Below are 17425 nucleotides of genomic sequence, written 5' to 3'. Positions count from 1 at the left end.
TGGGCAGTAGGACTGTATACCAATATCATATATCCTAAAAAAAATGCACATGCAGAGAGTCTGGCTCATTGGCAAGTAGTCACAAAGGGGCTAGGGAGATTAGAATTTGAGACACAGTAACTTGGCTTTCTCCTGCAATAAGGCACAAACCAGCAAAGCAAAGAGAAAACACAGTTACTGTGTTTGGCTCCTGAATAGTTTGACCAGAAGAGATTCTTTCAATAGTTATCCCATCTTGCTCCAGTTGCTAAACTGGTACTTTTATACACACTAATGGAAAACAAAGAGTGCCACTGTCTTCATCCCAGTCTTTCAAACCTAGGACACACCAGCTACACATACAGGATTAAGGAAGAGCTTGCTGCCCTCCATATTTAATCTGAAAATTAGAGCCACCAGGGCTTTTTACACTTAGTTAAAAAGCAGCTTCCAATTCCATCACCTCTTATTTCCCGATTTACTGTAGATGTCAGAAAAACCAACAGGAAATATAAATACATTTATCTGACCCATAAAAATAATTTTAATATTTATATATTCAATAAAGCAAAAAAAAAAAAAACACAGGCATTAACTGTCCTTATATGACTGACGGAGTATCCTCATCAGTAGCTAGAGTGGAATTTACATTATTTCTGACCCTGGATGTTCAAAAATCATGAGATAGGCTTCAAATCAAAATATTTTTACTTAAAAAACATAACACTTATAATATAATAATAAATAATATAATAACAATTATAACAACAACAATAATAAATCTCATGATCTTTTCATTTTCCTTCCGGGTTTTCAGCTTTTAGGAGGTACAACCCCATGCTTTCCTCTGCAACTATAAAAATCAGGAAACCTGTCCAATTTGTCTTAGTGAAAGCTGAGTTCTCATGCAATCACGTGGCTCCATGAGCTGGGGCTTGAAGGAAACCGAATCCCAAACATCTCCTGATACTTACAGAAAATGGCAAGACATAGAAACATGAAGTGACTGAGGTCAGTGAAGAAACGGCAGCCAGAGTTCAGTCTTCTCCCCTATATATTTTTTCCTAGTAGCTACGGCAATCAATTTACCAACGAGCTCCATAGGTGAGAATGTGGAAATAATTTCTTTTTGTCTGCCAAACAGAGCTGCATTGAGCAGCCAGCAGCTTAGCACTCACGGCGGGTCAGGAAGAAAACTAAAATCCTCGACACATTGCATCCAAGTTTGCAATACCCGATTTCACGGAGCGGTTCACACCTTCTGGGACAGCGTTGTCTACAGTCCTACAATGACTTGGAGAAAGTCCAAAGAGTTACAACAGAGTTACAAATGCCTCTGCTACTGGCATTTTAATGATTCAATGAAACCGAAAGTCCCTTGGTTATTCCGGCTCAAATACGCAGGCTGACTGACTGTGGGGTAAGTGAAGGATGTGGTTTTTCAACAGAATGAAGTAGACACCTGACACATAACTTTTAAAGATGAAGCCACACACCAGTCATATGCTGACCACGGCTGCAACTGCCCTGCAATAGCAATATATATTCAAGGCAGTAAAGGAAGGAGACATAATACAGGTAGCACAGCAAAAGAGCCTATCCATGAATATAAGTGATGTTATCAGCAGTCTAGAGGTTACAGTCCACAGCCTGGGAGCAGATGTTGGTTTTAAAATTCAGGCCTATAGGGCTTTCAGCCAGTATTTAGAGCGCTGATGGTTTCTCAAGCAATCCAAAAAATGAAAAATGGAGGAAGTACACAGCACAGCCAGCATACATGCCTCATATGCAAGACTTACAAGATTGCTGGATTCTTTGCTCACACAGATGAGCACTACATTTGCTGTGTGATACTGGGACGCTAGCTATACGAACTCCTCTTTTTCACAGTGGCTTAAGAAGCCTAGCATTGTTTCTGGCCACTGAAACCACATATAAATTCCTACCAGCATGTGCAACTGGGCATGGGCCCCAATTTACAAATGGAAATGCAGGATTTTGGGTGCAGCTCAAGGAGGCCAACCTGAAGACACAGCCTATTCAGGTCTAGTCCCCCAATAGCCTCCTCAGCCCTTTAGTTGCTTCCTTGTCCTCAAATCCTTCTTGTTTTTAAAACTGCAATATCAAAACAGAACCTGGTATTCCACAATACCACTCCCCAGTTACATAGGGTAAAAAGATTTGTTCCCCGCCCCCCGACACTTTGGTCTACGTCGCTCAGTTTTCAGTAGCGACACGGGAACACCACTCACCGCTACTGCGCTGTCCGCTGTCATCCCCGATGGCCGTCAACACAGCAGGTCCCCAGGTCCACTGACTGCCAAGGGGAGACTTTCCCTCCCAAAGCACTAGTTCAGGTTTAATCTAACAATGCTTGCATGTGCACCGTCTCTTCAGGTCTGTCTGCATTAGGCTTGTCCTGAATGATGTCAGCAATGTCTGACCACAGCCTGCACCTCAGTTCACACCACATGCAAAAAATGCCACCGTTTGCTCAACTGAATAAAATAGAAACCATGCACTTTTGAATTTCTACCATTATTATTATGCTTCCATTTCCTCTCCACATATATCTATATAGGTCTCTATTTTATTTATATATACATACACACACACACATGTATGTACATACATACACACACACACACACACACACAGAAAGCTATCTCTACCTAGATTTTTTTTTAACTAATCAATCAAAGTCTCCTAAATACAAGCTGAATGCACTGGTGGCAGATTTTGCTGTGTAAATATATGCTCTTGTCTTGTTTTGAGTAAATATATTGGGAAAACAAATTAGATCCTTGCTTTGTGGGCAAACATATTAAATCCTTGTTCTGCATGCCAAAAAGCTATCGTACGTTGTTTTTAATTTTGTCTGAAAGATTTAAACAATTTAAGAGGAAAACAGGAACTATTTTTTCCATTTAAGACCATGTTGCTAGATCCTGCAGTGCTGGCCGCTCGTGCGCAGCGAGGCAGTCGCCATGCTACCAGAAAGAGTCGGTGCCCGTTCTTCCACCTGAGGCAGAAAATGCCCCAAACCAAAGCCTTGGCAAAGCACACAAGTTATTCACAATGTTGTTTTAGCTCGGATCATCTAATGCAGTCGTGTCAACCATATGGCTCACGGGCCAGCCCCAGCCGGTGCAGACATGCCACCTCGCCTGCCGGGGTCCCTGCACAGCTGGGCATTTGGGGCCAGGGCCTGCTGTTGCAGCCTGGGGTACAGAGCCCTGTTGGCGAGGAGTTTCAGTGGCAGGGGGTGAGCAATGGTCGTGCTAACCACCCATGGTCCTTGACACTTTGTCCCACTGCCACATCCAGATCTAGCCCCCAACGAGCCCCACAGTCTAGATCCAATGTGGGGGCCAAATGAGTTTGACACCCGTGATGAATTATACAACTATACATTAAGGAGGCAGTTTAAAATCAGACTCAAAAGAAGATGACAGCTTGATCTCAAAATCCACAAAGACCAAGAAATTTAAGGATGCAAACCAAAGTTTTGCTGGCCAGGTGATTCCATCCACGGGGCCCCTCCATAAGCCAGAAGAATTATCACAGGCCCGGGCCCTCGTCTGCCCCTCTGAAAGTCGGCACCTCCGTGCAGGGGGTGCAGCTCTGGTTGCAACCACCCCCCACCCCAGCCCCAAGGTCGAGGGTGCCAGAGACAAGAAACTTCTTCCCGGCAAAGGCTTTTGCCTGGCGACCTCATACCTGTTTCCCTGGGAGAGTGGAAATTGAGGCGGGCCGGGGAGTCCCACTGGGAGTAAGGGGGCCAGCAGCACAGGGAGCCGTGTGCTATGGGGGTGGGTCAGGCTGGCAGCCGGAGACTTGGGAGGGCATGTGGAAGCAGCGCACTGTGGGGCCAGGTGGGGCTGGTCCCACTCGCTGCCACCACATGCAGCTCTGGGGACATGCACACTCCGAGGACCCCTCCATTACACACATCCCACACACCCCACCCCCCCCATACCCCCTACACCCCCTTACACCTCCCACCCCACCATACAAACACTCATACCCTCCCACATATACCCCCACACTCACACCCCACATACCACCCCCAAATACTCCAACCCGCTCTCCAACCACAGATAGCTCCTCCTCCCCCACAAACACACAATATACAAGAATAAGACTATTTGAGCTATTATGCAATTACCTCTATATACACTATGCAAACGCACATAAATCAGGACAAATTTTTTTTTTTAAATAAAATTAAAATATGGTATACTAATATTTGCTTTTTTTAGTACAAGTTTTTTTCTTCCCAGTTCCAAGATGGCAACTCCCTCCTACCCCCTCCCCAAAGCTGTCTTTCCGGAGCACAGGGAGGGACTTCAGGTAGAAAAGGTTAGCGCAGGACTTCCGGTCCCAAGATAGCAACCAGGAGGCGAGGCAACCCTTGCAGCCCTCGACAGCTCACCAAAACTCATTAAGCAGCCCTCCAGCCAAAATAATTGCCCACACCAGCATATCATTGTATGTGCCTAATTTAAAAAAAAAATCCAGCTCTGAATCTATGAAGAAGTGGCATCCTGGAGAGAGAGGAAACGACGGACTCATCACCTAGTATTATGCTTGGAAAAAAAAAGTCCACACTTGGACAACCTGAAAAGATCTCCAAGAAATTACGTAAATTTGCATGAGGAATTCTGCTCATCTCATCTCAGCCTTGAACAGATCATTAAATTAGAGATTAAAAAAAAACTGTAGACACTTGTCTCTGGATCAGGGCTTTAGCTACTTAGTAACAGTGTAACCAATTGAGCCAAAAAGGCATGGCTTAATTGGCTTTGCATCAATGTCACATTCTAGGCAAGGGGACTTCACAACAACTTACATCCATGTTATCTGGACGGGCATTTACCATGGCTTAGTTAAACCCTATCTATAGCTGGCTGTAACACTAGTAAAGGGGACAGACAACATAAATAGAGCCAGTTGTACAAATCCCCCTTCTCATCTCTTCTCCTCCTCCTGCCCTGTGAGGTGCCATATAAATGCTGACCCATCTGCAAGAACTATTTTTATTCTGATGCAGACGAATGCAAAACTAAAGCACCCCAATCAAGTGAAAATTAAAAAGGAAGCATGAATTCAAAGATGGGTCTGAGCTGGAGAGCTCCTCTCGTGCATTGCTGGGGAACAAAGAAAACCAGGAAGCTGGGAAGCCACGGGAAATCCCAGTTAAGCTGCACGGCAGCCCTTGAGTTTGGGTGTGAAGAAGCTGTGGGACCAGGACCCATTTGCTGCAGGGCAGGTGTGAAGCAGGAGGTGCTGAGAACACAAGCGTTGCGGCAATGCTGCAGGGCAGGTCTGGGGAGACCCAAGAAGAAAGAAGGACAGCGCCCAGAGCATAGGTTTGAGCTGGAGTGCAACAACCACCGTGTTATGCAGTGAAAGCCAGCCATGTAAGCCCGGATCCTGAAGTCCTAACCAAGCCACATCAAAGCTTCTCTCAAATTTTGTTTCCTTTTAGGCTTCAATGTCACTGCACCACTTTCTGAATCCTTTGTTCCAAGTCAAGAACTTCGCATTTAAGTCTGAAGCACAGGACCCAGTTATCCTTCCTTTCGCTCCAGCTTACGCTAGGAGTAACCTCTAACTCCTGTGGATGGTGTAGAAATGGGGTGTAGGAAAGAAGAACTGCACAGACCCCCACCCCCATGCACGAACATGAGTCTGCTTTGGGGAACGCAGCTCTGCCAACGAATTGCGTCTAGAGGATTTTAGGGTATAGTCTTTGAATGTTAAGGTTCATTTTTACAGAAAGAACAGTATTGCTGTCAACCCTATTCAGTGCCATATGGCAATATAAGGACACAGATAGGTGACCTGCTGGCAGTGATCTACACATGCAGCAGAGAGATGTGAGCAACTCAGTGAGGTATTTCCAAGTCACTAGGCACATCTACACGTGCATTAACGTGCTTTAGTTAAATCTAGTACCTCCAGGCTCCTATAGACGTGCAGGGAGTTGGCTCCAACATACCGGATTTCCAGCGTGTTGGAGCAGAGCACGGAAATTAATGTGCTCCAGCAGACTCTAGCATCACGTGCATCAGTGCCCCTGTGCTGAAAAATGGCAGCAGGGTACTTTGACCTAAGGCTCATTTGATGAGCTTTAATTCAGAGCCCCTGCTGCCATATTTCAGCGTGGGAAACACTGATACACATGATGCTTGGGCACTTTTAATTGGCTTGGCTTGCTAATTAAAGTGCTCCCCACGCCTCCTGGAGCACATGTAAAAATGCCCTCCCTTGTGAGGTACTAGAAAAATGCACATTAGCCTGTCTTAATGCACATCAGCTAAAGGGCATGATTTTAAGTGATGATTGATGTGCATTAGCCTATTTTAAATTCGTGTTAGCTAAATAGCATGGGTTTTTGAGTGATGTTTTAATGCACATTTAAATAGGCAAAAGTGCATTAAAACGCACGTATAGACGCACCTACTTTGTGAGCACATCTACACAAGATAGTTTACTGTGCAGTAGACTAACTTGCTGCACAGTAAAGTGTCACCATCTACATGTGCACAGCAATTAGGGCTGCAGTAGACTAATTTACTAGGCTACTGGAAAATCCCATCAAATACAAGTGGTATCTGGCAGTACAGTAAATTACTGTGCTAAAACACACGTGAAGATGGTGATATCAGGATTAATTTACTCCAGCTCAAATTGAGCCAGAGTATATTCAACCATATTAACTGCACGTGTAGACATGACCTTTTTCTACTAGAGCTTGAGCTTATTAAAACTCAAGTCACCCCCCCAGGGAAAAAAAAATGAAGAATAGCAGCCTGTAGATCAGCAGAAGAGTAGGTACAGAAGAAATCAGGCAAGGGATCCCTAAACTACCCATCCTTATGCAGTTCTTTGCCAGAGCAACTGAATAAAACCCTGCCCTATGTTACTAATTAAATGGAAGGAAGGAGAGAGAGCCTGAAAGAACAAGTGCAAACCTTTGGATTCAGTCCCCATCTTTCTCCAGCAGTCCTGCAGGACTCCAGGCCTCATCACAAGGTAACACTTCTGCTGAAAATATGCTGGGTTAGTTGTTTCAATTCTGTGTTACTCTTTTACTTAAAAAAAAAAAAAAAAAAAAAAAATAAACCCTAAAAAAAAAAATGCTTGATCAAGAATGACCTAGTTAATGAATCATTTCAGAGCAGGTAATCATTTCCCTTTGCTGAAAAAGCAAACATTTCCAAATAGCACTGGAGTCTGCTTTTATTTCTTACCAGTGCACGATCAAGTGAGCAAGGCACACGTTTACTACTGGATTGGTCACTCCTGAGTAATGCTTTACTCTGAAAGGGTAAAACGCTTAGTGCTCTCTGCCCTGCCCTCCAGCCCATATGGAACAGCTGCCACCTAGACTTCTCCGTCCTTCTAAAAAGAGAGGTAAAAACTATCTGAACTCGGGAGCCGTTCATGCAAATGCATAGAAGTGAAGCCAAAGCAGGAAAGATTATGTGAAAGCCAATTAAGCAGATAAACCACAGGTCAAAGACTTGAGCAGAAGCTCTCCTGGAAAAAAGAGTCCACAGACCTTAATTAATGCAGAGTTATACAGGGCTTCTGCAGTACACATGTGCACTTGTGTGTGCACACACACCCCACACCTCCTTCCTGCAGCTCTCCCTTCTCCAGAGTGACCCTGGCTGGCTCTCAGGCCTTATCTGCATGATGCATATTGCAGTGGCAAAAACAGTTTATACAAAAGAGGCAAAAGGGATTCTACGTAAAATGCATTTTTCTTTGACCTGGGTTTTTTGTGTTACCGCCAGATCTTCTCCCAATTAAAAACTTTCCCAAGATTTTCCAATGATTGAAGCCTTTAAATGTACACACACGCTTTACTGTGATTGTGAGTGGACATTTACCATAACAGTGCATTCAAATCAAGTAAGTGTATGTGCAGGTTAAGTGAATACACTTCCAAAGCGCCTCATCTGCTCACGTAAGCAACCATGCAACTCAATATTAAACTCCTCATTGTAAAAGGCAAAAAGTTTGGCTTGCTCCTTGCTGACCCTAGAGTCATCTTCCTATTTACTGGACACAGCTGCACATGCAATTAATGAGGCTGAATAAACTCCAACGCAATTCACGCCAGAGTTTATCGCTCCCGGGCACCACGTTTGCACATGTGCCCGGGACCACAGCATATCGAGTCGGGGCGGAGCAGACCCAGCGGCAGAGGGCCTAGGGGGTCAGCCTGGGGCTGCTCTCACCCGGCTCAACGTGCTGCGGAGGGGCTGGCAGGGGCACGCGGGTGCTGCAGTGTGGAGCCAACCTAGCAGGCAGCTGCCACACTGAAGCACCCTTGTGCCCCCTTGCCAGCCCTGGTCACCAACTACGCGTGAATTGGGGTACGCTAAAAAACACTGCCGTAGAATAGTACTTGTGTCGGGCGGTACTAGCCTACGGCGGTGTGTATTATTTTATTGTGCCCTAATAGGGGCACACGTGTAGACAGCGATGCTTTATAGCAGAGTTAATTAGTCAGCTCCACAGTAAACATCTCGTGTAGATGTGGCCACTGTGTACTAAACTATTTATAGATCCTGGCTAGAAACAGAGGGACTGAATTCCTCCCAAAACAGCAGCCAATTTATGAATGTCTAAGAGGTTGAAACATTTTCCAAAGGTAGCCAAAATACAGAGTGCTGGCCTGAGCTTCCTGAAGTCCAAACATCATCTCATGTCAGGGATTACATTTATCTAGTCTCTAATGCCAGAAACTCACATTTTTCTGCAGAGGATTTTGCTTATGGCCCAGAATGTTTTATTTAAATGCAACTCTACTTCCAGAATTTCCAGTGCAAAGTGGATCACCTTCTTCTTCCCAAGAATGCCATTAAAAAAAAAAAACCCCAACAACAAAAGAAAACAAACCCAAATTTCAGTTCCTCGTAGATCAGCAGCCAATAACATAAGACTATTATAATTTCCCCTTCATCTCCCAATTTGAAATGCTCAGATTATTCCTTAGCAAGCCCAATGTGGCAAATAAACCATCCCCGAGACAGAAGGTCAAAAAGCAAACTGCTCATTGCAGCACTGCCATCAACTGCAGACATCACTGAACGGTCCAGGGACTCAAGCACCTTGTGTGGGCAGGGTCTGAAACCATCAGCGATCAATTTAATTCTTGTTCTTGTCATCGCATGTGTAGAAAAGGCCAGTTTGTCCTAGGGGAGATAATGCATAGCCCACTGGCGAAATGCATCTCACAGTTGCATCAACTTCCTGCGAGAAAGTGGCAGGGCCAGAGCTCCCAGCATGAGCGGTATCGACAGGGTGCACCGTACGCGGGGGCCATCAGCCGCACCTCCCTGAAGAAGGGGGCTGCAACCTCCTCTACGGCTACAAATCACACGCACTTGAGGATACCAGTGAGCTGCCAACGCACTTGGTAGAAGCAAAGTCTGGTTGTCACTGGCTTTGCTGGCGTAACTTGGGAGTACCCCACACCCACAGGTGCTCTGTAGACGCCGTGGGATCAGGTGCGCACAGACAAGGTCTGTGGCTTTATATGGCAAGTATGTTTTATCAAGACAGCCCACGTGAAACGGCAAAGCTCACACCCTGGGATGGAGCTGGGGAGATGTCTGGAAGAGAAAATACATATTCACATATCAGCCCATTAAGCCTTCATCTTCCCTCCACGAAAATCTGTGGCAGCTCCAAGACAAAGTCGAGTCCACACAAAGCAAACCTGAGATCTGCTGTAGGATGGGAGCAACGATAAGGGGGGAAAAGAGAATGGGATTTGTTACCAGCATCATTTGACTTGGGATCCTGACCCAGCCAGACAGTAAAACACCTCAGGGTAATGACTTGGTCTTATCCGAGCGGAGAGGTATTTAAGTCTTAAATCAGACAGAAGACAGGGTAATTTGCACCTTCTAGGCTGACTAAATCAGAGATCTGCAGCGTAAGCTTGCCTGAGCTCACTTCAGTCATCATGTCCCTCCTCACGCCCTTTCACCGCAACTGATGACGCGAGCTTCGGCTCACAAAAGCTTACGCTCTCTCTCTCGAATGTAGTCTAAAAGGTACAAATCTACCCATCGTGGGCTTATTTGTCTGCAAAGGGCTGTGCAGCCTCTGGTGCTGGAAAAAAAATTAAATGACACGGTTTTACTCTATTAAACAATTAGGGCGACTCAAAGGAGGAAGGGACAAAAAAGAGTAATAATAATAATGCTCAACTGCACTTTTGTGAGAATACCACCCACTATGGGGCGATTGTAAATCCAAATCCAGATCCACTCTTCCATCAACGCTTCTCTTGCAAGTACTACCTCAGGCCGTGCAAACCTCTGACCCCTCCAGCCCCCAAGGCACAGCTTCAGAGAGGACTCGCTAGAACAGTCAAATTACATCATGGAGCAAGAGTGCCAGCTGCACCAGAAAGAGGCCCAAGGCTTTGCATTTCTTACAGGAAAATGCATTAACTCCAAAGTGATCTGTTTTCAGCAGTCCCAGATCATGGCTGCTGAAGGCATAAGGACTGGATCGCAGAACGACAGGCAAAGAAGCTCTGAGAGAGATCACTGCCCCAAAAAGAGCCTCTGCCGGACATTATGCAGAGGGCTTGCAGCCTGGCCCTACGAGGATGCCAAGCAAAAGCAGGAATGAAAGGCTCTGAACAACCAGAAGGAATCTCTGGCAAAATAAAGATGAGCCCCACCATGTTTAACAGAATAGGGAGGCCTAATCCTTCAGACCTTTCCTCTCCACTAAAAAGCCACTGGTCCCACACATTAAAAAGACTTGGGCCCACACCCACAAGGTCCCGGTTCCCACTGAAAGTTGGGTACCAAAATACCAAGCAGATCTGGGCCTGGGGACTCGTCTCCAGTGTCCTCGGTGGGGTAAGACCCGGGTGGCTCAGAGGCTGGCCACAGACAGCAATGCTCAAAGGGGACTTTGGAGATGAAGACAACTGGCTTGGGCTTGCTTGGTGCTGTGGAACAGGGCGCAAAATTGTGACCCCACTCAAGGCGGGGGTAATAGTCCCATTGAGCTGAATGGGCAAGTGTCTTACCCAGGGAGTCCTCAGCTGTTGGGTCCCACCCATGGGCCATCCCAGAAGGGAGCAGTCAGAGCCCAAGTATGACCAAAATGCAAGGCCTGCCCGTCTGCTAAATCCTTCCCACACAGCAACATCCCCCTCTAAAGAAAGGGCAGGAACAGAGTTCGAGATCCAAGGGAAGGTGCAGGACCTCCTTGAGCAGGATTAGTTGCATCATAATTCTCTTCTAATTCTTGTTTTCTGTTTTCTTCCTCTCCTCCCAAGCCAACCTCCAACCCCTGGGCAGAGCCAACACGAGACTCATGAAAGACCTGGGCAGTGACTAATGCATGGGCCCTTCCCTCCTCCTTCTACACACTGGACGACTTGCACTAACTTCACCTAACAGGGCCCACATTGCCCGAGACCCTCAGCACTGCCCCTCAGCACTGACCATCCATTCCCCAGGTCTTTTATGTCCACTGAAAATCCATTTGAGGGGTACTTAGTATGTAAAGCCCATGAGGAACTGAGAGACAACCCTTTGCTCTTCCAGAACATTTTATTTTTAGGACATCACAGAATCTGCACAGAAATGGATGTATGAAATGACCCCCAGTTTACATGGGGGGGGGGGGGGGTGAGTTGAAGTAATGTGCCCGAGGTAACACAGCAAGTCAGTGGCAGAATCCTGCCCTCCAGTCCTGTGGCCTAAACTACTCCCTCCTTGCACAGTATAAATCATGACTGAAACTCAGCTGGACCTAGGAGGAATGCCTCCAGGTTTTATCTTCTTTAGACTGGGACTGGAGACAGGAGAGAAAAGATAGAGTGGGCGTTGGCGTGTCAGCTTAAACCAGATGAGTGCACCCTATGTTATGTCGTAACTCTAGAAGAATGCTTTCCCGTGAAGATACGAAAGATTGATCTGGATGCAGAGGTCTTTTCATGTAATATATGAACAGAGAGTAAAAAGGGGCTTATGTTTTTGTTAGATCACCAAGTCCCCCAGATCATCCACACCCACACAGCTGGGACAGCAAGGAAGAAAATAACCTATTACCCCTCCTATGAAGAAGCAAAACCTCTTCATTTTGTATCCCTTGAATGCACCACACTGTTTCTCTCCTCACCCTGTCAGCTTACCTCCAGACATCTTAAATCCCAAACTACTCTCCACAGCAAATATCATTTCTAATACCCTGCTCTCACCAGCCAGTGCAGTTAGGACTAAGCCAGTTGTCTGTGTGACCTGTCCAGTTATGACCAGCTGAGCAACAAGGAGCTGGTCATCATTTTTGTGGCCCTTAATTCAGCCTCAGCCTGGAAGAGCTGCAACTCCATGATTCATTAAAACCATTCAAACTTTTTTTTAAAATAATATTTGAGTGAATCTGTGGCTTCAGGCAGACCAATGGTCAATAAACAGCAAATGCCTGGGACAAAGTTAGGATCCCACAAATCAGAACATAAAATGGCATTTTAAAAAAAAGTGCCATAAAAAGTGACCTCGTTGAATAGAGAACGGAAATATTTAAACCCTAGTTGAGCCACTAGATTATTATAGGCTAAAAGAAGAAAGAAAAATAGATTGTAGTGTGCTTATTCCATGACATAAGTACACAAGCACTAGGCTGCTTCTTAAACTTGCATAACGTTCACGGGACAACAGCTTCCTTCAAAGTAAACTGAGAAAAATCCATGAAAGGTACAGTATTTCAAATCTCAAAAATGGAAGATCCTTCAGTTATTTTCAAGATGGATAGTAGCAATAAACACTTCTCCCACACCTGTAACCCCAAGATGCCTCACACTTAGCTACAAAGGACCACTTCAATAGTTGAGAAGTAGCTCATAGCCTGCAGATACAGCTCGCTCGGCTGCCAAAAGCTCTGCGCATCCAAGACCAGTGAGCAGTCAAGCGCTTCTGGTAGCTGTGTGTGGCTCTGCTCAGCTGTTGTGCCACCAGAGTACAAGGTACACCCTGACACTACCGGCTGAAGGAGCCCTGGCAGCTGGCAAAAGGCACAAGCATGCCGATACGGAAGGTCTGCCAGCTGCTGGAGGGCACCAGCCTTACTCTGCCTAGCAGAGGTGGTATAACTGTGCAGGCAGAGCCAAGTGTGCACGTACAAGAAGTAGTATGAGTGTGAACATACTCACAAGGTGCGTCTAGGCACGTGTAACTACACATGTAAACTTAACGCGCCTTTAAGGCAGAGATTTAGGGGCGCATTAAGGCACACCAAAGTTAGGCTGGCATAACCAAGTCGCATTAGACCACGCATAGCCGCACTAATGTGCATTAACATGGTGTGCATCCATTGATGCACGCCACATTAATGCACACTAAGCGTCTACATGTGGGCTAATGAGACTTAGCTATGCCAGCCTAAATTTGGTACTTGCTTTAAGCAGGTATCAAATTTAGGTGGGATTAGCCTAAAAATCACAATGTTAAGTTGCATTAAGGGCATGCACGCGTGAATACGTGCCCCAATGAGCCTTAAAAATGGCAATTTCAGATTAATCCCACTTAAAAGGGCCACATGTAGACAAGCCCAGTCTTGCAGCAAAACTGGAGTCCTACCAACAAAAACACTGTACTACGACTAGCTCTAAGGCCTGTTAATCACTAGTTTCCCAGTTAAGACTGCAAAGAAGGGAGTGATTTAATGGTCGTTTTTGCCATGTGGATACCTGTCCACCAGTAACCAGGCTGACACATGAGATTCACTGTTTGCAGACTAATGAAAAAGCAGATGGAAATGGTTTTTATTCACTATAATTCCCAGATGAATTTGAATCACTGAGTGAGAGGGAGGTTTCACGTCCCATTCCTAAATCACACGTGCAACAAGATGGTTGGCTATTTCCAACTGACCTAAGAAAGCATCTTCCAGAAATAAACCAACAGCTTTGACAATAAGTAGATACAAACCCCCCATCTGAAGGGACATCTTTCGTACTATACATAATAGCCATCTCACAAGGGGATGTGTACAGTGTCCCAGTGTGAATTCTGTCCTCAAGAACAAGATATCATTCTTTGTTCAATACAAGGCTCAAATTCACCATGAAGAAAATTGCTGAGATCATAAAGTCTAGGAACTGAGGCTGAAGGAGGGGAAAAAAAAAAAAAGAGGGAAAAAAAAAATCATTCTGAAGAGAGGAATCCTTATTGTAAATACAAAACCTGAAGAGGATGCTTAACAGAGACACCGTCAACTTGTTTATGCAGCAGAAAACAGACCTTGAAAGGAAAGGAAAGCAAAATCCCAAGCCACGTCCATTTAGGATAATTTTTTAGGGTTGACAAGGGGCTGGTTAAATATTGTCAATTAGCCAGTCAATTGACCGCCTATTTTTTAACCGGCCAAAGATTATAGCAATTTTACAAAAACAACTACATTGATTTTGGGGGGGGGGGGGTTGGGTTTTTTTGTTTTTTTACAGAAATAGGATTTTTTATTGTTGACATATTTCTTAATGGAAAAATTGTCCTTTTCCTGTGTATTACTTGGACCTACTGGCAATTTTTTCTACAATTTTTAACCAATATTTGACCGGTCAAATAACTGAACTGTATTTGACGGGTCAGATGCCCAACCCTAATTTTTGTTTTATGTTTGGGTGGCTGTGTACACAAGTTAGCCTCAGCAAACTTTTGCTCACCCTCTGGCTTTAAAATGACCCAATTCTTATTTCAGGGCACAAAGTGGCCCTGCACGCTCTCATCGGACACTCAGCGAGGTATATTATTTGAAAGGAGTCAATGAATAGAGTCCATCAGTTTATCAGGCTTGTAGCATAAAAACCACTAACTTGGCTTTCCCACATTACTGTGCTGTATATATAGAGCTAAAGAAATGCTGCAACTACAGCAGTATCCCTGTAGGTTTCTTCCCCGTTTTCTAACTGAATGGGGTCGCTCACTTCTGTAAGCCATTCCTCCAGAGAAAAGGACGAGGCAGTCTCCTTTTCCATAACAAGACAGTCTCCATCGAAGAGGTTGGACCAAGCCAGCTACAGGATGCACCACATTATAAAGCCTGTCTACTTCGTGCACAGCCCAGCAGATGTTACCTCTCTACCGCTCTCATTGCGTTTGCATTTGGAGTTTAGTTCTTTCGTTGTTGAGTTTCTGTTACTATTTTTTGTAAAAACATGCTGGTTTCTTTTTCCTTCGAGGCAGCAATCAGGCATTTTGACACTATATATATTTATCGTCCCCTATCCTGCCATTACACCAGAGGCTCAGTTAAGCTTTCTATGGTACCTCCCACCCCGAGTTATCACCATTAAGAGGCGAGAAAAATCTGAGCCTGGGCTAGCTAAACTTTCAGGACGAATCTGCAGAGCTGTCGCCCCAGGATAGTGCTGTCTGTATATTCGGGTCCGAGGTGGAGGAAAGACATAAAAGGCCAATCTCTATTCTTGGTCACCCCTTTAACCATAGCAAAGAGCTGGCACCAAGTCTTGCACCTGTAGGTCATCCGCTGAAATCACCCACGCGGAGACCGGCTAAAAATATGGTTGCCATCTGATGGCTAATACAGAATGAATTCAGTCGGTGGCGAGTTTAGAGAGGAGTCATGCGAGAAGCATCCTGCCAGTTGGCCCAAGCTGACATTCCTCTTGGCAAAAAGGCCACAGATTTAGGTGTTAAGAATCAAGTAACCTCCCCAGGCCTGGAGGACATTTGTCTGGGGCAGAAAGCAGGGAATCCAACCGCTGTTCCCGGCACCGTGACGAGCCTCACCCGGGCGGGCAAACCAACGGGCCCAGCTCCAGACTCACTTGACGAGTGCAACTCGGTGGGCGCCGGGGGCTCAAATAACCAGTCCACCTGCTAGCGTTTCACACGTACTTTGCTCCAGTAGAGCAGGCTGAACATAGTGCAGGCACCGCTAAATCTGACCCGCTGTCTCCCAGATTAGAGCCGGTCTAAAGATAACTCCCGGGGCCTAGGAACAGCCATGGCAGATCCGCGCCGCGGGAGAGACAGCGATGACACTGCCTCGACAAGCGATCCCTGCCAACCCAGACGGCAGGCTGGAGATGCAAGCCGCATAACATGTCAGATAATCCCGGCGCAGCGCGGGCAGCAGAGGAGCGCGCACACTGCCCGCTGCGTGTTGCCCTGGCACCAAGCGGGATTATGGGGGGGGGAATAAAAAGACGATTCAAAACCTCCCCCTTAGCAGCAGCTGGACGCCAGGAGATGAGCCCCAGCAGCCTGCGGGGACGCGGGCAGGCCCAAGCCCCGGGAGAAGATGAGCAAGGGCGCGATGTCACCCTCTAATCCTCCGGCTCCGGGTCCCGCAGCCAGGGGCTGTGCTGCACGACACCCCGGGGCCCGCCGCAGGGCCACGGGCCACCGCCCCATACACGGGGAGGGGGAAGACCCCGGGGACCCCCTGCCCCTGCCAGGTACCTTCTCCTGCGCCCGGGTCAGCTTCTTCTGCACGTTGCTGGCGATCTTGCCCGCGGTGACCCCCTTGCCCAGCTCGGCCATGTCTTCGCCGGCCCCGCTTTTGCTTTTATAACTGTGCGGTGCAAGGAACCGGAGCGGGAGGAAGGGGGAAAAACACCCGCAGGCAAACAATGGCCATCGCCGCCTCCCGGGCCGGCCCGGCCCGGCGCTGGATACAGCCTTTTAAAGACACAGTGCAGCAAAGGCGAGGAAGCGCCTTAAAGGGGCCGCGCGCCGCCCCGACCCCGGCCCCCTGCGCCCCGCGGCCCCGGGCCGGCCCGGCCCGGGGAGACAATGCCCCGCGGCGCGGCAACAAAGGCGGTGCTGTGCTTACTGCGCTGGGCCATGCTGATGACGGTCTCGGTGGTGGCGTGGTACTCGTCCTCCTCCACGTAGTCCTCGTGCGGGAAGGCGTCGCCCTGGAAGTCGTGCAGGTCCAGCAGCTGCTGCAGCGGCGGCGCCTTGGGCAGGAGCTGGTTGACCACCTCGCGGGTGATGTTGGGGGCCTCCTTGAGCCGGAGCTTGCTCAGGATCTGCGACTTGATGCTCTCCAGCCGCAGCTCCTTGCTGTGCTTGCGCCAGAGGCAGACGGGGCAGGCCGGCTCCGCCTCGGGCTGGGCCGGGGGCTGCGGCTCGGGCTCCCCGCGGGACAGCTCCACGGACAGCACGAGCAGGCAGAGCAGCGCGGGGGCCCGCGGCGCCGACATGGCCGGGAGCTGCCGAGCTCCGGCTCCGGCCCCGCCTCGCCTCGCCTCGCCGCCGGGCTGGGGAGAGCGGAGCCAGGAGGGCTCCCGGTTTTATATCCCAACTCCACTGTGTCGTAAAAAGCCTTGATTGGCTGCGGGCGCAACAAAAGAGCTGGCAAAGGGCTGTCACCAAAGGGGACCGCGGCGCGGGGCCGCCGGCCGCTTTGTCACCGCGCCCGG

The 17425-nt window shown here is 47.5% G+C and overlaps 2 protein-coding genes across 8 annotated transcripts in view; both read right to left on the bottom strand.

Annotated features, from left to right (window-relative positions):
- Positions 1–16671, bottom strand: part of BIN1 (bridging integrator 1) — a 119979-nt gene extending 103308 nt beyond the window's left edge. For 2 of the 7 annotated variants that reach the window (XM_019553699.1, XM_019553695.1), the window contains exon 1: positions 16461–16671. In XM_019553699.1, coding sequence (XP_019409244.1) covers positions 16461–16541 — 81 coding nt within the window. In that variant the 5' untranslated portion in view covers positions 16542–16671. The remainder of the gene's footprint in view (positions 1–16460) is intronic. The other 5 variants (XM_019553697.1, XM_019553698.1, XM_019553696.1 and 2 more) reach the window with 4 other exon arrangements.
- Positions 16672–16717: 46 nt separating this feature from the next.
- LOC109322514 (growth/differentiation factor 11-like) lies at positions 16718–17419 on the bottom strand. Its single transcript, XM_019553566.1, has one exon. It carries the CDS (start codon positions 17204–17206, stop codon positions 16718–16720), a length of 489 nt encoding a protein of 162 aa, XP_019409111.1. The 5' UTR covers positions 17207–17419.
- Between the last annotated feature and the right edge of the window lie 6 nt (positions 17420–17425).

The sequence above is a fragment of the Crocodylus porosus genome, unplaced genomic scaffold (genome assembly GCF_001723895.1).
Source record: "Crocodylus porosus isolate Cpor-Errol unplaced genomic scaffold, CroPor_comp1, whole genome shotgun sequence".
Lineage (NCBI taxonomy): Eukaryota > Metazoa > Chordata > Crocodylia > Crocodylidae > Crocodylus > Crocodylus porosus.
The sequence above is the reverse complement of the archived record's forward strand: the minus strand, read 5'-3'. Positions and strand labels throughout refer to the sequence as shown.